Source organism: Scyliorhinus torazame, chromosome 9 (assembly GCF_047496885.1).
Source record: "Scyliorhinus torazame isolate Kashiwa2021f chromosome 9, sScyTor2.1, whole genome shotgun sequence".
Taxonomy (NCBI): domain Eukaryota; kingdom Metazoa; phylum Chordata; class Chondrichthyes; order Carcharhiniformes; family Scyliorhinidae; genus Scyliorhinus; species Scyliorhinus torazame.
The window spans coordinates 4,026,569-4,048,678 of record NC_092715.1 but is presented as its reverse complement, the minus strand read 5'-3'; the positions used below and the strand labels follow the sequence as shown (position 1 = coordinate 4,048,678).

Below are 22,110 nucleotides of genomic sequence, written 5' to 3'. Positions count from 1 at the left end.
GAGGGAAACGGGAGAGTCAGAGACAGGAGGGGGAAACAGGAGAGTCAGAGACAGGAGAGGGAAACAGGAGAGTCAGAGACAGGAGAGGGAAACGGGGGAGAGGGAAATGGGAGAGGGAAACGGGAGAGAGAGAGACAGGAGAGGGAAACGGGAGAGAGAGAGAGACAGAAGAGGGAAACGGGAGAGAGAGAGAGACAGGAGAGAGAAACGGGAGAGAGAGAGACAGGAGAGGGAAACGGGAGAGGCAGAGACAGGAGGGGGAAACGGGAGAGATAGAGACAGGAGGGGGAAACGGAACAGTCAGAGACAGGAGAGGGAAACGGGAGAGAGAGAGACAGGAGAGTGCAACCTGAGAGAGAGACAGGAGAGGGAAGCGGGAGAGATAGAGACATGAGGGGGAAACGGGAGAGTCAGAGACAGGAGAGGGAAACGGGAGAGAGAGAGACAGGAGAGGGAAACGGGAGAGTCAGAGACAGGAGAGGGAAACGGGAGATATAGAGACAGGAGAGGGAAACGGGAGAGATAGAGACAGGAGGGGGAAACGGGAGAGTCAGAGACAGGAGAGGGAAACGGGAGAGATAGAGACAGGAGAGGGAAACGGGAGAGTCAGAGACAGGAGAGGGAAACGGGAGAGTCAGAGACAGGAGAGGGAAACGGGAGAGATAGAGACAGGAGGGGGAAACGGGAGAGTCAGAGACAGGAGAGGGAAACGGGAGAGATAGAGACAGGAGGGGGAAACGGGAGAGTCAGAGACAGGAGAAGGAAACGGGAGAGAGAGAGACAGGAGAGTGAAACAGGAGAGAGAGAGACAGGAGAGGGAAACGGGAGAGTCAGAGACAGGAGAGGGAAACGGGAGAGAGTGAGACAGGAGGGGGAAACGGGAGAGAGACAGAGACAGGAGGGGGAAACGGGAGAGAGAGAGACAGGAGAGGGAAACAGGAGAGTCAGAGACAGGAGAGGGAAACGGGAGAGTCAGAGACAGGAGAGGGAAACGGGAGAGAGTGAGACAGGAGAGGGAAACAGGAGAGTCAGAGACAGGAGAGGGAAACGGGAGAGTCAGAGACAGGAGAGGGAAACGGGAGAGAGAGAGACAGGAGAGGTAAACGGGAGAGTCAGAGACAGGAGAGGGAAACGGGAGAGATAGAGACAGGAGAGGGAAACGGGAGAGTAAGAGACAGGAGAGGGAAACGGGAGAGAGAGAGACAGGAGAGTGAAACGGGAGAGTCAGAGACAGGAGAGGGAAACGGGAGAGTCAGAGACAGGACGGGGTAACGGGAGAGATAGAGACAGGAGAGGGAAACGGGAGAGTCAGAGACAGGAGAGGGAAACGGGAGAGAGAGACAGGAGAGGGAAACGGGAGAGAGAGAGAGACAGGAGAGGGAAACGGGAGAGAGAGAGACAGGAGAGGGAAACGGGAGAGAGAGAGACAGGAGAGGGAAACAGGAGAGTCAGAGACAGGAGAGGGAAACGGGAGAGTCAGAGACAGGAGGGGGAAACAGGAGAGTCAGAGACAGGAGAGGGAAACAGGAGAGTCAGAGACAGGAGAGGGAAACGGGGGAGAGGGAAATGGGAGAGGGAAACGGGAGAGAGAGAGACAGGAGAGGGAAACGGGAGAGAGAGAGAGACAGAAGAGGGAAACGGGAGAGAGAGAGAGACAGGAGAGAGAAACGGGAGAGAGAGAGACAGGAGAGGGAAACGGGAGAGGCAGAGACAGGAGGGGGAAACGGGAGAGATAGAGACAGGAGGGGGAAACGGAACAGTCAGAGACAGGAGAGGGAAACGGGAGAGAGAGAGACAGGAGAGTGCAACCTGAGAGAGAGACAGGAGAGGGAAACGGGAGAGTCAGACACAGGAGAGTGAAACGGGAGAGAGAGAGACAGGACAGGGAAACGGGAGAGTCAGAGACAGGAGAGGGAAACGGGAGAGTCAGAGACAGGAGAGGGAAACGGGAGAGAGTGAGACAGGAGAGGGAAACGGGAGAGTCAGAGACAGGAGAGGGAAACGGGAGAGAGTGAGACAGGAGAGGGAAACGGGAGAGAGAGAGACAGGAGAGGGAAACGGGGAGAGAGAGACAGGAGAGGGAAACGGGAGAGAGAGAGACAGGAGAGGGAAACGGGAGAGAGAGAGACAGGAGAGGGAAACGGGAGAGAGAGAGACAGGAGAGGGAAACGGGAGAGAGAGAGACAGGAGAGGGAAACGGGAGAGGGAAACGGGAGAGAGAGAGACAGGAGAGGGAAACGGGAGAGTCAGAGACAGGAGAGGGAAACGGGTGAGTCAGAGACAGGAGAGGGAAACGGGAGAGACAGGGGAGGGAAACGGGAGAGTCAGAGACAGGAGAGGGAAACGGGAGAGTCAGAGACAGGAGAGGGAAACGGGAGAGATAGAGACAGGAGGGGGAAACGGGAGAGATAGAGACAGGAGAGGGAAACGGGAGAGAGAGAGAGAGACAGGAGAGGGAAACGGGAGAGTCAGAGACAGGAGAGGGAAACGGGAGAGAGAGAGAGAGACAGGAGAGGGAAACGGGAGAGAGAGAGAGAGAGACAGGAGAGGGAAACGGGAGAGAGAGAGAGAGAGACAGGAGAGGGAAACGGGAGAGAGAGAGAGAGAGACAGGAGAGGGAAACGGGAGAGAGAGAGAGAGAGACAGGAGAGGGAAACGGGAGAGTCAGAGACAGGAGAGGGAAACGGGAGAGATAGAGACAGGAGAGGGAAACGGGAGAGATAGAGACAGGAGAGGGAAACGGGAGAGTCAGAGACAGGAGAGGGAAACGGGAGAGTCAGAGACAGGAGAAGGAAACGGGAGAGAGAGAGAGACAGGAGAGTGAAACGGGAGAGAGAGAGACAGGAGAGGGAAACGGGAGAGTCAGAGACAGGAGAGGGAAACGGGAGAGAGAGAGACAGGAGAGGGAAACGGGAGAGAGAGAGACAGGAGAGGGAAACGGGAGAGAGAGAGACAGGAGGGGGAAACGGGAGAGAGAGAGACAGGAGGGGGAAACGGGAGAGAGAGAGACAGGAGGGGGAAACGGGAGAGATAGAGACAGGAGGGGGAAACGGAACAGTCAGAGACAGGAGAGGGAAACGGGAGAGTCAGAGACAGGAGAGGGAAACGGGAGAGTCAGAGACAGGAGAGGGAAACGGGAGAGTCAGAGACAGGAGAGGGTAACGGGAAAGAGAGAGACAGGAGAGGGAAACGGGAGAGAGAGAGAGACAGGAGAGGGAAACGGGAGAGAGAGACAGGAGAGGGAAACGGGAGAGAGAGAGACAGGAGAGGGAAACGGGAGAGTCAGAGACAGGAGAGGGAAACGGGAGAGTCAGAGACAGGAGAGGGAAACGGGAGAGTCAGAGACAGGAGAGGGAAACGGGAGAGAGAGAGACAGGAGAGGGAAACGGGAGAGAGAGAGACAGGAGAGGGAAACGGGAGAGAGAGACAGGAGAGGGAAACGGGAGAGAGAGACAGGAGAGGGAAACGGGAGAGAGAGAGACAGGAGAGGGAAACGGGAGAGAGAGAGACAGGAGAGGGAAACGGGAGAGTCAGAGACAGGAGAGGGAAACGGGAGAGATAGAGACAGGAGAGGGAAACGGGAGAGAGAGAGACAGGAGAGGGAAAAGGGAGAGTCAGAGACAGGAGAGGGAAACGGGAGAGATAGAGACAGGAGAGGGAAACGGGAGAGAGAGAGGCAGGAGAGAGGAACGGGAGAGTCAGAGACAGGAGAGGGAAACGGCAGAGACAGAGACAGGAGAGGGAAACGGGAGAGAGAGAGACAGGAGGGGGAAATGGGAGAGATAGAGACAGGAGAGGGAAACGGGAGAGTCAGGGACAGGAGAGGGAAACGGGAGAGTCAGAGACAGGAGAGGGAAACGGGAGAGTCAGAGACAGGAGAGGGAAACGGGAGAGAATGAGACAGGAGAGGGAAACGGGAGAGTCAGAGACAGGAGAGGGAAACGGGAGAGAGAGAGACAGGAGAGGGAAACGGGAGAGTCAGAGACAGGAGAGGGAAACGGGAGAGATAAGAGACAGGAGAGGGAAACGGGAGAGTCAGAGACAGGAGAGGAAAACGGGAGAGTCAGAGACAGGAGAGGGAAAAGGGAGAGTCAGAGACAGGAGAGGGAAACGGGAGAGATAGAGACAGGAGAGGGAAACGGGAGAGAGAGAGGCAGGAGAGGGGAACGGGAGAGTCAGAGACAGGAGAGGGGAAACGGGAGAGAGAGAGAGAGACAGGAGAGGGGAACGGGAGAGTCAGAGACAGGAGAGTGAAACGGGAGAGAGAGAGACAGGAGAGGGAAACGGGAGAGAGAGAGACAGGAGAGGGAAACAGGAGAGAGAGAGACAGGAGAGGGAAACGGGAGAGTCAGAGACAGGAGAGGGAAACGGGAGAGAGAGAGACAGGAGAGAGAGAGTCAGAGACAGGAGAGGGAAACGGGAGAGATTGAGACAGGAGGGGGAAACGGGAGAGAGAGAGAGAGACAGGAGAGGGAAACGGGAGAGAGAGAGAGACAGGAGACGGAAAAGGGAGAGAGAGAGAGACAGGAGAGGGAAACGGAAGAGTCAGAGACAGGAGAGGGTAACGGGAGAGAGAGAGACGGGAGAGGGAAACAGGAGAGAGAGAGAGAGACAGGAGAGGGATACGGGAGAGAGAGAGACAGGTGTCTCACTCCCCCAGAACTGCGTGGTCTCTCACTCCCCCAGCACTGCGTGGTCTCTCACTCCCCCAGCACTGCGTGGTCTCTCACTCCCCCAGCACTGCGTGGTCTCTCACTCCCCCAGCACTGCGTGGTCCCACACTCCCCCAGCACTGCGTGGTCCCACACTCCCCCAGCACTGCGTGGTCTCTCACTCCCCCAGCACTGCGTGGCCCCTCACTCCCCCAGCACTGCGTGGTCCCTCACTCCTCCAGCACTGCGTGGTCTCTCACTCCCCCAGCACTGCGTGGTCCCACACTCCCCCAGCACTGCGTGGTCTCTCACTCCCCCAGCACTGCGTGGTCCCTCACTCCCCCAGCACTGCGTGGTCCCTCACTCCCCCAGCACTGCGTGGTCTCCCATTCCCCCAGCACTGCGTGGTCCCTCACTCCCCCAGCACTGCGTGGTCCCTCACTCCCCCAGCACTGCCTGGTCTCTCACTCCCCCAGCACTGCCTGGTCTCACACTCCCCCAGCACTGCGTGGTCCCTCACTCCCCCAGCACTGCGTGGTCTCTCACTCCCCCAGCCCTGCGTGGTCTCTCACTCCCCCAGCACTGTGTGGTCCCACACTCCCCCAGCACTGCGTGGTCTCTCACTCCCCCAGCACTGCGTGGTCCCTCACTCCCCCAGCACTGCGTGGTCCCTCACTCCACCAGCACTGCGTGGTCCCACACTCCCCCAGCACTGCGTGGTCTCTCACTCCCCCAGCACTGCGTGGTCCCTCACTCCCCCAGCACTGCGTGGTCCCACACTCCCCCAGCACTGCGTGGTCTCTCACTCCCCCAGCACTGCGTGGTCCCACACTCCCCCAGCACTGCGTGGTCCCTCATTCCCCCAGCACTGCGTGGTCCCTCACTCCCCCAGCACTGCGTGGTCCCTCACTCTACCCAGCACTGCGTGGTCCCTCATTCTACCCAGCACTGCGTGGTCCCACACTCCCCCAGCACTGCGTGGTCCCTCACTCCCCCAGCACTGCGTGGTCCCTCACTCTACCCAGCACTGCGTGGTCCCTCACTCCCCCAGCACTGCGTGGTCCCTCACTCCCCCAGCACTGCGTGGTCCCTCACTCCCCCAGCACTGCGTGGTCTCTCATTCCCCCAGCACTGCGTGGTCTGTCATTCCCCCAGCACTGCGTGGTCCCTCACTCCCCCAGCACTGCGTGGTCCCTCACTCCCCCAGCACTGCGTGGTCCCTCACACCCCCAGCACTGCGTGGTCTCTCACTCCCCCAGCACTGCCTGGTGTCTCACTCCCCCAGCACTGCGTGGTCCCTCACTCCCCCAGCACTGCGTGGTCCCTCACTCCCCCAGCACTGCGTGGTCTCTCATTCCCCCAGCACTGCGTGGTCTGTCATTCCCCCAGCACTGCGTGGTCCCTCACTCCCCCAGCACTGCGTGGTCCCTCACTCCCCCAGCACTGCGTGGTCCCTCACTCCCCCAGCACTGCGTGGTCCCTCACTCCCCCAGCACTGCGTGGTCCCTCACTCCCCCAGCACTGCGTGGTCCCTCACTCCCCCAGCACTGCGTGGTCTCTCACTCCCCCAGCACTGCGTGGTCCCTCACTCCCCCAGCACTGCGTGGTCTCTCACTCCCCCAGCACTGCGTGGTCCCTCACTCCCCCAGCACTGCGTGGTCCCTCACTCCCCCAGCACTGCGTGGTCCCTCACTCCCCCAGCACTGCGTGGTCCCTCACTCCCCCAGCACTGCGTGGTCCCTCACTCCCATAGCACTGCGTGGTCCCTCACTCTCCCAGCACTGCGTGGTCCCTCACTCCCCCAGCACTGCGTGGTCCCTCACTCCCCCAGCACTGCGTGGTCACTCATTCTCCCAGCACTGCGTGGTCCCTCACTCCCCCAGCACTGCGTGGTCCCTCACTCCCCCAGCACTGCGTGGTCTCTCATTCTCCCAGCACTGCGTGGTCTCTCATTCCCCCAGCACTGCGTGGTCCCTCACTCCCCCAGCACTGCGTGGTCCCTCACTCCCCCAGCACTGCGTGGTCCCTCACTCCCCCAGCACTGCGTGGTCGCTCACTCCCCCAGCACTGCGTGGTCTCTCACTCCCCCAGCACTGCGTGGTCCCTCACTCCCCCAGCACTGCGTGGTCTCTCACTCCCCCAGCACTGCGTGGTGTCTCACTCCCCCAGCACTGCGTGGTGTCTCACTCCCCCAGCACTGCGTGGTCTCTCACTCCCCCAGCACTGCGTGGTCCCTCACTCCCCCAGCACTGCGTGGTCTCTCATTCCCCCAGCACTGCGTGGTCCCTCACTCCCCCAGCACTGCGTGGTCTCTCACTCCCCCAGCACTGCGTGGTCCCTCATTCTCCCAGCACTGCGTGGTCCCTCCCTCCCCCAGCACTGCGTGGTCCCTCCCTCCCCCAGCACTGCGTGGTCCCTCACTCCCCCAGCACTGCGTGGTCTCTCATTCCCCCAGCACTGCGTGGTCCCTCCCTCCCCCCGCACTGCGTGGTCCTCACTTCTCCAGCACTGCGTAGTCCCTCATTCCCCCAGCACTGCGTGGTCCCTCACTCCCCCAGCACTGCGTGGTCCCTCACTCCCCCAGCACTGCGTGGTCTCTCATTCCCCCAGCACTGCGTGGTCCCTCACTCCCCCAGCACTGCGTGGTCCCTCACTCCCCCAGCACTGCGTGGTCTCTCATTCCCCCAGCACTGCGTGGTCCCTCACTCCCCCAGCACTGCGTGGTCCCTCACTCCCCCAGCACTGCGTGGTCCCTCACTCCCCCAGCACTGCGTGGTCCCTCACTCCCCCAGCACTGCGTGGTCCCTCACTCCCCCAGCACTGCGTGGTCCCTCACTCCCCCAGCACTGCGTGGTCCCTCACTCCCCCAGCACTGCGTGGTCCCTCACTCCCCCAGCACTGCGTGGTCCCTCACTCCCCCAGCACTGCGTGGTCCCTCACTCCCCCAGCACTGCGTGGTCCCACACTCCCCCAGCACTGCGTGGTCCCTCACTCCCCCAGCACTGCGTGGTCTCTCATTCCCCCAGCACTGCGTGGTCCCTCACTCCCCCAGCACTGCGTAGTCTCTCACTCCCCCAGCACTGCGTGGTCCCTCACTCCCCCAGCACTGCGTGGTCCCTCACTCCCCCAGCACTGCGTGGTCCCTCACTCCCCCAGCACTGCGTGTTCCCTCACTCCCCCAGCACTGCGTGGTCCCTCACTCCCCCAGCACTGCGTGGTCCCTCACTCCCCCAGCACTGCGTGGTCTCTCACTCCCCCAGCACTGCGTGGTCTCTCACTCCCCCAGCACTGCGTGGTCTCTCACTCCCCCAGCACTGCGTGGTCCCTCACTTCCCCAGCACTGCGTGGTCCCTCACTCTCCCAGCACAGCGTGGTCCCTCACTCCCTCAGCGCTGCGTGGTCCCTCATTCTCCCAGCACTGCGTGGTCCCTCACTCCCCCAGCACTGCGTGGTCCCTCACTCCCCCAGCACTGCGTGGTCTCTCACTCCCCCAGCACTGCGTGGTCCCTCACCCCCAGCACTGCGTGGTCTCTCACTCCCCCAGCACTGCGTGGTCCCTCACTCCCCCAGCACTGCGTGGTCTCTCACTCCCCCAGCACTGCGTGGTCCCTCACTCCCCCAGCACTGCGTGGTCCCTCATTCTCCCAGCACTGCGTGGTCCCTCACTCCCCCAGCACTGCGTGGTCTCTCACTCCCCCAGCACTGCGTGGTCTCTCACTCCCCCAGCACTGCGTGGTCTCTCACTCCCCCAGCACTGCGTGGTCCCTCACTTCCCCAGCACTGCGTGGTCACTCACTCTCCCAGCACAGCGTGGTCCCTCACTCCCTCAGCGCTGCGTGGTCCCTCATTCTCCCAGCACTGCGTGGTCCCTCACTCCCCCAGCACTGCGTGGTCCCTCACTCCCCCAGCACTGCGTGGTCTCTCACTCCCCCAGCACTGCGTGGTCCCTCACCCCCAGCACTGCGTGGTCTCTCACTCCCCCAGCACTGCGTGGTCCCTCACTCCCCCAGCACTGCGTGGTCTCTCACTCCCCCAGCACTGCGTGGTCCCTCACTCCCCCAGCACTGCGTGGTCCCTCACTCCCCCAGCACTGCGTGGTCCCTCACTCCCCCAGCACTGCGTGGTCCCTCACTCCTCCAGCACTGCGTGGTCCCTCACTCCCCCAGCACTGCGTGGTCCCTCACTCCCCCAGCACTGCGTGGTCCCTCACTCCCCCAGCACTGCGTGGTCCCTCACTCCGCCAGCACTGCGTGGTCCCTCACTCCCCCAGCACTGCGTGGTCCCTCACTCCCCCAGCACTGCGTGGTCCCTCACTCCCCCAGCACTGCGTGGTCCCTCACTCCCCCAGCACTGCGTGGTCCCTCACTCCCCCAGCACTGCGTGGTCCCTCATTCTCCCAGCACTGCGTGGTCCCTCACTCCCCCAGCACTGCGTGGTCTCTCACTCCCCCAACTACTCGCAATATCTTCCTGTTTATTGGGTATTCCTTTGCTTTGTTTTACCTCCACAAATGTATTACCTCACACTTTTCCGCATTGAACCCCATTTGCCACATCTCTGCCCACTTACCCAAACAATTTAAATCGTTCAGGAGTCGACAGCCATCCTCTGCACTGACAACTACACGACCAAATGTTGTGTCATCTGCAAATTTACCACTCACGCCATCCACATTTAATCTAAATCATTGATATATACAACAAAGAGCAAGGGCCCCAACACTGAGCCCTGTGGTATATCACTGGCAACGGTTTTACATTCGCTACAACAGCTATTGACCTTTACCCTTTGTTTCCTGTCATAGCCATTTGGATCCAACCTGCCACCTCCCTCTCTACCCCAGGAGATCTCACTTTTCTGACCAGTCTGCAATGTGGGACCTTGTCAAATGCCTCACTGAAATCCATGTAGACAACATCCACTGCACCACCCTCATCAATCCTCCTTGTTACTGCCTCAAAAAAAAATCTATTATGTTAGTAAGACACGATCCTCCTCAAACAAAACCATACTGAATATCCCTGATCAATCCAGGCCTTTCCAAGTGACAGAAAAGAGGAAGTGAGAAGAATTGATTCAACTCCTCCAACACCAAAACTCTGTGGGTAAGAACCTCCCGACATCTACTGTGCCCAGTGACTCGTCTTCGCATGAGGGAGCTCCAGATTGACGGCGTCAAAACCCTGCAAACTTTATCCTCTAAAGCCTATCCTCCAGAGCCAATCTTTGCTCACACTCTTGTTTGTTCTTCGCTTGCACGCCTGTGTGAGTGTGTGCGTGTGTTTGTGCGCGTGTTTGTGCGTGTGCGCGCGTGTGTGTGCATGTGCATGTTTGTGCGTGTGTGTGTTTGTGCGTGTGTTTGTGCGTGTGTGTGTTTGTGCATGTGCGTTTGTGCGCGTGTGTGTTTGTGCGTGTGTTTGTGCGTGTGTGTGTGTTTGTGTGCGCGCTCGTGTGTGTTTGTGTGTGCGCGCGTTTGTGCGTGTGTTTGTGTGCGTGTGTTTGTGCGCGTGTGTTTGTGCGCGTGTGTGTTTGTGCGCGTGTGTGTTTGTGCGCGTGTGTTTGTGCGTGTGTCTATGTGTCTGTCTGTCTGTGTGTCTGTGTTTGTGCTGAGCTGTGTTTAAAAATGGTTAATGGTTAGACTTCCAGACTACATTTGTGGGTTAACCAGTTCTAAGAAAATAAGAAGTTTGTTTTATAATAAATCAATCATTGAGTTTATTGAAAGAAACCTGATTAAAGTCTCATTAATTCTGGGACACAGCAGTGAAGGTACATTGTCCATTTCGGTGAGTGACTTAAACTTTTAAACTAACAGTGCGACCTGCCGAGCAGTGGAGCCAGAGAAACTACGCACTAACCCCCCCCCCACACACCAATCCCGGTCAGATCAATTCTAATAAGCTGCCCCGACATGAAGTCTGGCTGACCAGCCTACCCCTGGAACCCTTTTTAATGATGGTACAATATTCGTAACCCTCCGATCCTCTGCAACATCACCTGGATCGACCGAGAATTGGAAAATTATCCTCAGAACATCCGTTATTTCTACCCTGGCTTCCTTCAAAACCCTGCGACCCAATCCACCTGGCCCTGGTGATTTACCCACCTTCAAGGGAAGGAAAGAGATGGGGAAGTGGGGGGTTGGGAAGAAGGGGAGCGGAGCAGGGAAGGGGAAGCAAGGGAATGGGAGAGGGGTGTGGGTTTGTGTCAGTACCTGGCCTGTTCTAACTTCTGCTGCTTTCGAAGCTCCTCAAACCTCTTGACTTTCTCTGCGTTCTGTTCCTCCAGCCTCTTCCGATGAGCTTGCACCCTACGGTCTCGTTTACGGATAAAAGCTACCAGCTGTCGCACCACCTCATTGCGTTCCTTCCTGGCCTTGTCCCGAATCTTCTTGTTCTCCTTTTCCATGGCTCGTTTCTCCCAGTGGTTTGAAGCCTGTCGTGTGTCATACTTGTCCCTCCAGGCCATCAGCTTCCGTGTACAGAAGCTCTGCCAGTGAGCGTAGAACAGGTGGACAACCTGGGGGGGGGGGGGGGGGGGGGGGGGGGGGGGGGGGAATAACACACATTAGACTGAGCCCTCAACAGCACCATCACACTGACTTGCCAGGCAGAGGAGTTGTGAAGTCTCCCGAGTTGAATATCCCGGGATATTCAATAGTTATCCAACTTCATGCTCAGGGAGAGACAGCAGGACGGTGAGAGGAAGAGGAGCTGGTAGACAGCATGGAGGAGGCGGAGGCCAGGCTGGGGGGAGCGGGGAATGCACCGTGCGAAAACTGCTCAAACATCACCATTGATTTAGCACCCTGCTCCATCCTTCCTGTCAGCACCCAGTCCCACCTCCCATCCTAATCCCAGTTTGCTGATCTCTCAAACCCTTTGCGCCCAATGCTATTCCCTCCATCCCTATCCCCGCACCATCACCCTAACCCAATAACATGGTACTCCCAATCCTATTCCCCCCATCCCTATCCCCGCACCATCCCCCTAACCCAGTATCATGGTACTCCCAATCCTATTCCCCCATCCCTATCCCCCTAACCCAGTATCATGGTACTCCCAATGCTATTCCCCCCATCCCTATCCCCGCACCATCCCCCCTAACCCAGTATCATGGTACTCCCAATCCTATTCCCCCCATCCCTATCCCCGCACCATCCCCCTAACCCACTATCATGGTACTCCCAATGCTATTCCCCCATCCCTATCCCCGCACCATCCCCCTAACCCAGTACTGTGTACTTACTGTGTTGTAGTCGCTCTGGGAATCCCCGAATGATGGCCATGTGAGTTCCTCAGGATTGTGCACAGAATCCAGTTCCTCCTCCACAATCTTCTCAAAAACGTGGCGGTAAACAGTGTAGAAACCCTGGAAAAGAAATTACCGTCATCAACAAAGACATGCCACATTCCAGGCCAAAACACTGGGAAGGACATTCTGGGGGGGGGGGGGGGGTTGACCGTACGCGGGGTTGAACATCGTGCAGTGGGGCATTCTGGGGCTAAACACCATGCCGGGGGGGGGGGGGGAGACGGACTTTCTCGGGTGTCTACCATGGAGGGAAGGGTCATTCCAGGCGAGCTAAATACAACACAGAGGGACATGTCCAGGGTAAACACCATGTCGAGGGGGCATTCAAATACAAGGGGGACTGCAGGAGCAAACATCACGAATAGGAGACATTCTGGGGTAAAGACCGCAAAGAGCCAACATTTCTCAGGTGCACATTTTGGAGGCTAAATACCAGAGACATCCATGAGGCTCTGTGGGCCATCAGCAGCAGCAGAATTGTATTCAACCACAACCTGCAACCTCCTGGCCCGGCATTTCCCCCACTCTACCATCACCACCCAGCCAGGGGATCAACCCTGGTTCAGTGAAGAGTGCAGGAGAGCCGGGAGCAACATCAGGGAGACTGAAAAATCAGGTGTCAACCTGATGAAGCTACAACACAGGACTACTTGTGTGTCAAACAGCAGAAGCAGCAAGTAACAGACAGAGCGAAGCGATTCCACAATAAACGGATCAGGTTTTGTTTATTCGTTTACGGGATGTGGGCGTCGTTGGTTAGGCCGCATTTATTGCCCAGCCCTAGTTGCCCTTCAGAAGATGGTGGGGGTGAACCGCTGCAGTGGTGTAGGTATACCCACTGTGCTGTTAGGAAGGGAGTTCCAGGATGTTGCCCCGGCGACAGTGAAGGAACGGCCGATATATTTCCCAGTCAGGATGGTGAGTGACTCGGAGGGGAACCTCCAGGTGGTGGGGTTCCCAGGTATCTGCTGCTCTTGTCCTTCGAGATGGTAGTGGTCGTGGGTTTGGAAGGTGCTGTCTAAGGAACCTTGGTGAGTTCCTGCAGTGCATCTTGTGGATGGTACACACGGCTGCCACTGTGCGTCGGTGGTGGAGGGAGTGAATGTTTGTGGAAGGGGAGCAATCAAGCGGGGCTGCTTTGTCCTGGATGGTGTCAAGCTTCTTGAGTGTTGTTGGAGCCGCGCTCATCCAGGCAAGTGGAGAGTCTCCCATCACGCTCCTGACTTGTGCCTTGTAGATGGTGGACAGACTTTGGGGGGTCAGGAGGTGAGTTACTCGCTGTAGCATTCCTAGTCTTTGACCTACCCTGGTAGCCACAGTATTAATGTGGCTGGGTCCAGTTGAGTTTCTGATCAATGGTAACCCCCAGGATGTGGATTGTGGGAGATTCAGCGATGGTGATGTCATTGACTGTCAACCATGTTCTATGGTTATAGAACGTAGAACAGCACAGCACAGCACAGGCCCTTCAGCCCACAATGTTGTGCCGACCATTTATCCAATCGAACATCAACCTAACCTCCACCCCTTCAATTTATTGCTGTCCATGTGCCTGTCCAAGAGTCGCTTAAATGTCCCTAATGACTCTGACTCCACCACCTCTGCTGGCAGTGCATTCCACACACCCACCACTCTCTGTGTAAAGAACCTCTGACATCTCCCCTATACCTTCCTCCAATCACCTTGAAATTATGTCCCCTCGTGACAGCCATTTCCACCCTGGGGAAAAGTCTCTGGCTATCCACTCTGTCCATGCCTCTCATCACCTTGTACACCTCTATCAAGTCACCTCTCTGCCTTCTTCACTCCAGTGAGAAAAGCCCCAGCTCCCTCAACCTTTCTTCATAAGACATGCCCTCCAGTCCAGGCAGCATCCTGGTAAATCTCCTCTGCACCCTCTCCAAAGCATCCACATCCTTCCTATAATGAGGCGACCAGAACTGGACACAATATTCCAAGTGTGATCTAACCAGGGTTTTATAAAGCTGCAGCAAAACCTCGCAGCTCTTAAACTCAATCCACCTGTTAATGAAAGCCAACACACCATACGCCTTCTTAACAACCCTATCAACCTGGGTGGCAACTTTGTGGGATCTATGTACGTGAACCCCAAGATCCCTCTGTTCCTCCACACTTTCACGAATCCTGCCTTTAACCCTGTATTCAGCATTCAAATTCGACCTTCCAAAATGAATCATTTCACATTTATCAAGGTTGAACTCCACCTGCCACTTCTCAGCCCAGCTCTGCATCCTGTCAATGTCCTGTTGTAACCTGCAACAACCCTCAATACTATCTACAACCCCACCAACCTTCGTGTCATCGGCAAACTTACTAACCCACCCTTCCACTTCCTCGTCCATCATTTATAAAAACCACAAAGAGCAGAGGTCCCAGAACAGATTCTTGCGAGACACCACTGGTCACCGACCTCCAGGCGGAATACTTTCCATCCACTACCACTCGCTGTCTTCTTTCGGCCAGCCAATTCTGTATCCAGACAGCTAAATTTCCCTGTATCCCATGCCCCCTAACTTTCTGAATGGGCCACCATGGGGAGCCTCATTGAATGCCTTAGTGAAATCCATATACACCACATCCACTGCCCGATCTTCATCAATGTGTCTCGTCACAGCCTCAAAGAATTCAATGAGGCTTGTGAGGCATGACCTGCCCCTCACAAAGCCATGCTGACTATCTTTAATCAACTATGTTTTTCTAAATAATCATAAATCCTATCTCTCAGAATCCTTTCCAATATTTTGCTCACCACAGACGTAAGACTGATGGGTCTGTAACTCCCAGGGATTTCCCTATTCCCTTTCTTGAACAGGGGAACAACATTCGCCTCCCTCCAATCATCCGGTACTACTCCAATGGAGAGTGAGGAAGCAAAGATCATCGCCAACGGCGCGGCAATCTCCTCCCTCGCTTCCCGTAGTAACCTTGGGTCTATCCCGTCAGGCCCAGGGGACTTATCTATCCTGATGCTTTTCAAAATTTCCAGCACATCCTCCTTAATATCAACCTGTTGGGAGTCTATTAACCTGGTTCAGGCTGTTCTCATGAGCAACAAGGTCCCTCTCTCGAGTGAATACTGAAGCAAAATATTCATTTAGTACCTCCCCTATCTCCTCAGACTCTAGGCACAAGTTCCCTCCACTATCCCTGATCGGCCCTACTCTCACTCTGATCATCCTCTTATTTCTCACATAAGTGGAGAACGCCTTGGGGTTTTCCCTAATCCTTCCCACCAGGGCTTTTTCATGCCCCCTTTCTAGCTCTCCTCGGTCCATTTTTGAGTTCCTTCCTGGCTACCTTGTAACCCTCTAGAGCAGAGTCAGATCCTTGCTTCCTCAACCTTACGTAAGCTTCCTTCTTCCTCTTGCCGAGAAGCTCCATTTCTCTTGTCATCCAAGGCTCCTTCACCTGACCATTCCTTCCTTGTCTCAGTGGGACAAAACTATCCAGAACTCGCAGCAAGCGCTCCTTAAACAATCCCCACATTACTGTTGTCCATATCCTGGTTGGTAGAAGGTCATTGCCTGGCACTTGTGTGGAGCAAATGTGACTTGCCAGTTGTCAGTCCAAGCCTGGATATCGTCCAGGTGTTGAGGTTGTCAGAGTTTTAGTTTGTGTCTGGAAGGCGAGCTGAGAAGGTTTCTGAAGAATACAGCCCAAAATTCTGCAATTCTGGAAAGTGTGAAAATAGATAAGTCCCCTGGGCCGGATGGGATTTATCCTAGGATTCTCTGGGAAGCTAGGGAGGAGATTGTAGAGCCTTTGGCTTTGATCTTTATGTCGTCTTTGTCTACAGGAATAGTGCCAGAAGACTGGAGGATAGCAAATGTTGTCCCTTGAAAACTGTAAATACTATGAAAGGGAAGTAGAGACAATCCCGGTAACTATAGACCAGTGAGCTTTACTTCTGTTGTGGGCAAAGTTTTGGAAAGGATTATGAGATAGGATGTATAATCATCTGGAAAGGAATAATTTGATTAGGGATAGTCAACACGGTTTTGTGAAGGGTAGATCGTGCCTCACAAACCTTATTGAGTTCTTTGAGAAGGTGACCAAACAGGTGGATGAGGGTAAAGCAGTTGATGTGGTGTATATGGATTTCAGTAAAACGTTTGATATGAAAATCGCTTATTGTCACAAGTAGGCTTCAAATGAAGTTATTGTGAAAAGTCCCTAGTCGCCACATTCCGGCGCCTGTTCGGGGAGGCTGGTACGGGAATTGAACCGTGCTGCTGGCCTGCCTTGGTCTGCTTTCAAAGCCAGCGATTTAGCCCTGTGCTAAATCAGCCCCTTGCCAAAGGTTCCCCACAGTAGGTTATTGCAGAAAATACGGAGGCATGGGATTCAGGGAGATTTAGTGGTTTAGATCAGAAATTGGCTAGCTGGAAGAAGACAGAGGATGGTGGTTGATGGGAAATGTTCAGCCTGGAATTCAGTTACTAGTGGTGTACCACAAGGATCTGTTTTGGGGCCACTGCTGTTTGTTATTTTTATAAATGACCTGGAGGAGGGCGTAGAAGGATGGGTGAGTAAATTGGTGGATGACACTAAAGTCGGTGGAGTTGTAGACAGTGCGGAAGGATGTTGCAGGTTACAGAGGGACATAGATAAGCTGCAGAGTTGGGCTAAGAAGTGGCAAATGGAGTTTGCCACTTCTTTGGAAGGAGTAACAGGAAGACAGAGTACTGGGCTAATGGTAAGATTCTTGGCAGTGTGGATGAGCAGAGAGATCTTGGTGTCCATGTACATAGATCCCTGAAAGTTGCCACCCAGGTTGACAGGGTTGTTAAGAAGGCGTACGGTGTGTTAGCTTTTATTGGTAGAGGGATTGAGTTTCGGAGCCATGAGGTCATGTTGTAGCTGTACAAAACTCTGGTGCGGCCGCATTTGGAGTATTGCGTGCAATTCTGGTCGCCGCATTATAGGAAGGATGTGGAAGCATTGGAAAGGGTGCAGAGGAGATTTACCAGAATGTTGCCTGGTATGGAGAGAAGATCTTATGAAGAAAGGCTGAGAGACTTGAGGCTGTTTTCGTTAGCGAGAAGAAGGTTAAGAGATGACTTAATAGAGGCATAGAAGGTGATCAGAGGATTAGATAGGGTGGACAGTGAGAGCCTTTTTCCTCCAATGGTGATGGCTAGCACGAGGGGAACATAGCTTTAAATTGAGGGGAGAAAGATATAGGACAGATGTTATAGAACATAGAACGATACAGCGCAGTACAGGCCCTTCGGCCCACGATGTTGCACCGAAACAAAAGCCATCTAACCTACACTATGCCATTATCATCCATATGTTTATCCAATAAACTTTTAAATGCCCTCAATGTTGGCGAGTTCACTACTGTAGCAGGTAGGGCATTCCACGGCCTCACTACTCTTTGCGTAAAGAACCTACCTCTGACCTCTGTCCTATATCCATTACCCCTGTTTAAAGCTATGTCCCCTCGTGCCAGCCATTTCCATCCGCGGGAGAAGGCTCTCACTGTCCACCCTATCCAACCCCCTGATCATTTTGTATGCCTCTATTAAGTCTCCTCTTAACCTTCTTCTCTCCAACGAAAACAACCTCAAGTCCATCAGCCTTTCCTCATAAGATTTTCCCTCCATACCAGGCAACATCCTGGTAAATCTCCTCTGCACCCGCTCCAAAGCCTCCACATCCTTCCTATAATGCGGTGACCAGAAATGTACGCAATACTCCAAATGCGGCCGTACCAGAGTTCTGTACAGCTGCAACATGACCTCATGACTCCGGAACTCAATCCCTCTACCAATAAAGGCCAACACTCCATAGGCCTTCTTCACAACCCTATCAACCTGGGTGGCAACTTTCAGGGATCTATGTACATGGACACCTAGATCCCTCTGCTCATCCACACTTCCAAGAACTTTACCATTAGCCAAATATTCCGCATTCCTGTTATTCCTTCCAAAGTGCATCACCTCACACTTCTCTACATTAAACTCCATTTGCCACCTCTCAGCCCAGCTCTGCAGCTTATCTATATCCCTCTGTAACCTGCTACATCCTTCCACACTATCGACAACACCACCGACTTTAGTATCGTCTGCAAATTTACTCACCCACCCTTCTGCGCCTTCCTCTAGGTCATTGATAAAAATGACAAACAGCAACGGCCCCAGAACAGATCCTTGTGGTACTCCACTTGTGACTGAACTCCATTCTGAACATTTCCCATCAACCACCACCCTCTGTCTTCTTTCAGCGCGCCAATTTCGGATCCACATCTCTAAATCACCCTCAATCCCCAGCCTCCGTATTTTCTGCAATAGCCTACCGTGGGGAATCTTATCAAACGCTTTGCTGAAATCCATATACACCACATCAACTGCTCTACCCTCATCTACCTGTTCAGTCCCCTTCTCAAAGAACTCGATAAGGTTTGTGAGGCATGACCTATCCTTCACAAAGCCATGCTGACTATCCCTGATCATATTATTCCTATCTAGATGTTAGAGGTAGGTTCTTTACTCAGAGAGTAGTAAGGGCGTGGAATGCCCTGCCTGCAACAGTAGTGGACTCGCCAACACTAAGGGCATTCAAATGGTCATTGGATAGACATATGGACGATGAGGGAATAGTGTAGCTGGGCTTTAGAGTGGTTTCACAGGTCGGCGCAACATCGAGGGCCGAAGTTCTGTACTGCGCTGTAATGTTCTATTGTAGTTGTTTGAGTGGGAGTAAAGATAGCAGTTAAGGGTTATTGCGTCACTGTATTGATTAGCATCGTTTAGGGGATAATTGTAACTATTTTCTGCATAGAATCCTAGTATTTACAGTGCAGAAGGCAGCCATTCACGCCTGGAGTGAGGTTTCCTTTCCTCACAGTCTCACAAAATTAAATTAAATATTGGGGCTTCTGTCCAGTGTCCGAGCCGCAGTCGGGGTTGGGTCTAGGATCATAATAATCCCAATTTGGAAATATATTGCCATTTCCTCATGGTCGTTGGGTCAAAATCCTGAAACTCCCTCCCTAACAGCACAGTGGGTGTACCTACACCACATGGACTGCAGCGGTTCAAGAAGGCAGCTCATCCCCACCTTCACGAGGGGCAATTAATAATAGGCAGGCTGGCCCACCCTCAACCACTCACATCCCATGAATGAATTTTAAAAAGTGGGGCCATTCTGGGGGGCGGGGGGGGGTTAGAGGAGGTGGGAAAATCACCTCGAGGGGTTTATTCCAAGGGGGAAAGTGGGCTTAATCACCAGAGAGGGGCGGAGCTATTCTCTTGGTGTGGAATATGATTCTGCTATCATTGAGTGCTCAATTTATTCAGGCGTGTGGTACAACAGGCACAATGAATCACCACTGCCTCCTGCTGGTGAAGTGTAGTGTTCCCCCACACAAAACAGCAACACTGAGTCACGTTTGGGCAGGCTCAGCCAGGGCTGATAGTTCTGTGTAAACAGAGAGAGCAGAAAAGCCCTCTCCCCAGGGACCCACGGTAATGTCAGCCTGGAATCAGAATTTGTTACCTGATCATCATCCCCAAAGGCAGAGTAACACGCAGTGGTGAAATACTGCAGCAAATCCACACTTTCATCCTCATAATCACCATTCAGACCCCCCTTCAGGATCGCCTCTCGATGGCTGTCGTACCTGTACAGAGGACACACAGTGAGACCGAGATCCCCGACACACACACACTGAATACGCATAACCTGCTGAAAGGGAAGAATTTACCGAGCTCTGGGACAGAGTCAGGAGATTGGCAATGACTGGATTCTTCTGGCAAAGTCACGATGGGCTGAATGGCCTCTTCAGAGAATTTACAGTCAGAAGGAGGCCATTCAGCCCATCGGGTCTGCACCGGCCCTTGGAAAGAGCACCCTACCTAAGCCCACACCTCCACCCTATCCCCGTAACCCAGTAACCCCATCCAACACTAAGGGCAATTTTGGACACTAAGGGCAATTTATCATAGCCAATCCACCTAACCTGCACATCTTCGGACTGTGGGAGGAAACCGGAGCACCCGGAGGAAACCCACGCAGACATGGGGAGGATGTGCAGACTCCGCACAGACAGTGATCCAAGCCGGCAATCGAACCTTGGACCCTGGAGCTGTGAAGCAACCGTGCTGCCCACTGTGCTGGGTTGTGTTCTACTCCTTCCATGGACTCACCAAGCTCTCTCCTGAGGGTCACTCAACACATCATATGCCGCCTGGATCAATTTAAACTTTTCAGCAGCAACCTCTGGATTCTCCAAATTCTTATCTGTGAAGAGGAAGAGTTGATGTGTCAGATTAATGCAGATATGCATTGTCCTGTCCATTCAGCATCAAAGCAGTGCAGAAGCATTGGGGCTGGAGGAAGGGGGTGTTCAGTATTGGGACCCTGGATTTTATATTAATGATCTAGATCTTGGTGTGCAGGGGGACCGTTTCAACATTTGCAAATGATACAAAAATTTTAAATACTGTTAACTGTGACGAGGATAGTGTAAAACTCCAAAAGGACATGGACAAGTTGGTGGAGTGGGCGGATAGGTGACAGGTGAAGTTCAGTGCGGAGAAGTGTGAGATGATTCACCTTGGTAGGAAGAACATGGAGACGCAATATAAAAAGGTAAAATTCTTAGAGGGTGCAGGAGCAGAGGGAGCTGGGTGTACAGGAGCAGAGGGAGCTGGGTGTACAGGTGCAGAGGGAGCTGGGTGTACAGGTGCAGAGGGAGCTGGGTGTACAGGAGCAGAGGGAGCTGGGTGTACAGGAGCAGAGGGAGCTGGGTGTACAGGCAGAGGGAGCTGGGTGTACAGGCAGAGGGAGCTGGGTGTACAGGCAGAGGGAGCTGGGTGTACAGGCAGAGGGAGCTGGGTGTACAGGCAGAGGGAGCTGGGTGTACAGGCAGAGGGAGCTGGGTGTACAGGCAGAGGGAGCTGGTGTACAGGCAGAGGGAGCTGGGTGTACAGGCAGAGGGAGCTGGGTGTACAGGCAGAGGGAGCTGGGTGTACAGGCAGAGGGAGCTGGGTGTACAGGCAGAGGGAGCTGGGTGTACAGGCAGAGGGAGCTGGGTGTACAGGCAGAGGGAGCTGGGTGTACAGGCAGAGGGAGCTGGGTGTACAGGCAGAGGGAGCTGGGTGTACAGGCAGAGGGAGCTGGGTGTACAGCAGAGGGAGCTGGGTGTACAGGCAGAGGGAGCTGGGTGTACAGGCAGAGGGAGCTGGGTGTACAGGCAGAGGGAGCTGGGTGTACAGGCAGAGGGAGCTGGGTGTACAGGCAGAGGGAGCTGGGTGTACAGGCAGAGGGAGCTGGGTGTACAGGCAGAGGGAGCTGGGTGTACAGGCAGAGGGAGCTGGGTGTACAGGCAGAGGAGCTGGGTGTACAGGCAGAGGGAGCTGGGTGTACAGGCAGAGGGAGCTGGGTGTACAGGCAGAGGGAGCTGGGTGTACAGGCAGAGGGAGCTGGGTGTACAGGCAGAGGGAGCTGGGTGTACAGGCAGAGGGAGCTGGGTGTACAGGCGCAGAGGAGCTGGGTGTACAGGCGCAGAGGGAGCTGGGTGTACAGGTGCAGAGGGAGCTGGTGTACAGGTGCAGAGGGAGCTGGGTGTACAGGCAGAGGGAGCTGGGTGTACAGGCAGAGGGAGCTGGGTGTACAGGACCAGAGGGAGCTGGGTGTACAGGACCAGAGGGAGCTGGGTGTACAGGAGCAGAGGGAGCTGGGTGTACAGGAGCAGAGGGAGCTGGTGTACAGGAGCAGAGGGAGCTGGGTGTACAGGAGCAGAGGGAGCTGGTGTACAGGAGCAGAGGGAGCTGGGTGTACAGGAGCAGAGGGAGCTGGGTGTACAGGAGCAGAGGGAGCTGGGTGTACAGGAGCAGAGGGAGCTGGGTGTACAGGAGCAGAGGGAGCTGGGTGTACAGGAGCAGAGGGAGCTGGGTGTACAGGAGCAGAGGGAGCTGGGTGTAGAGGCAGAGGGAGCTGGGTGTACAGGTGCAGAGAGGAGCTGGGTGTACAGGTGCAGAGGGAGCTGGGTGTACAGGAGCAGAGGGAGCTGGGTGTACAGAGAGCAGAGGGAGCTGGGTGTACAGGCAGAGGGAGCTGGGTGTACAGGCAGAGGGAGCTGGTGTACAGGCAGAGGGAGCTGGGTGTACAGGCA

The 22,110-nt window shown here is 55.0% G+C and overlaps 1 protein-coding gene across 1 annotated transcript in view; it reads right to left on the bottom strand.

The window, feature by feature from the left end:
* Positions 1 to 22,110, bottom strand: part of LOC140429942 (dnaJ homolog subfamily C member 21-like) — a 205,684-nt gene that overhangs the window by 178,624 nt on the left and 4,950 nt on the right. The window contains exons 2-5 of the mRNA XM_072517531.1: positions 20,141 to 20,234; positions 19,491 to 19,614; positions 11,901 to 12,023; positions 10,867 to 11,171 (exon numbers count right to left, since the gene is read on the bottom strand). Coding sequence (XP_072373632.1) covers positions 10,867 to 11,171; positions 11,901 to 12,023; positions 19,491 to 19,614; positions 20,141 to 20,234 — 646 coding nt within the window. The remainder of the gene's footprint in view (positions 1 to 10,866; positions 11,172 to 11,900; positions 12,024 to 19,490; positions 19,615 to 20,140; positions 20,235 to 22,110) is intronic.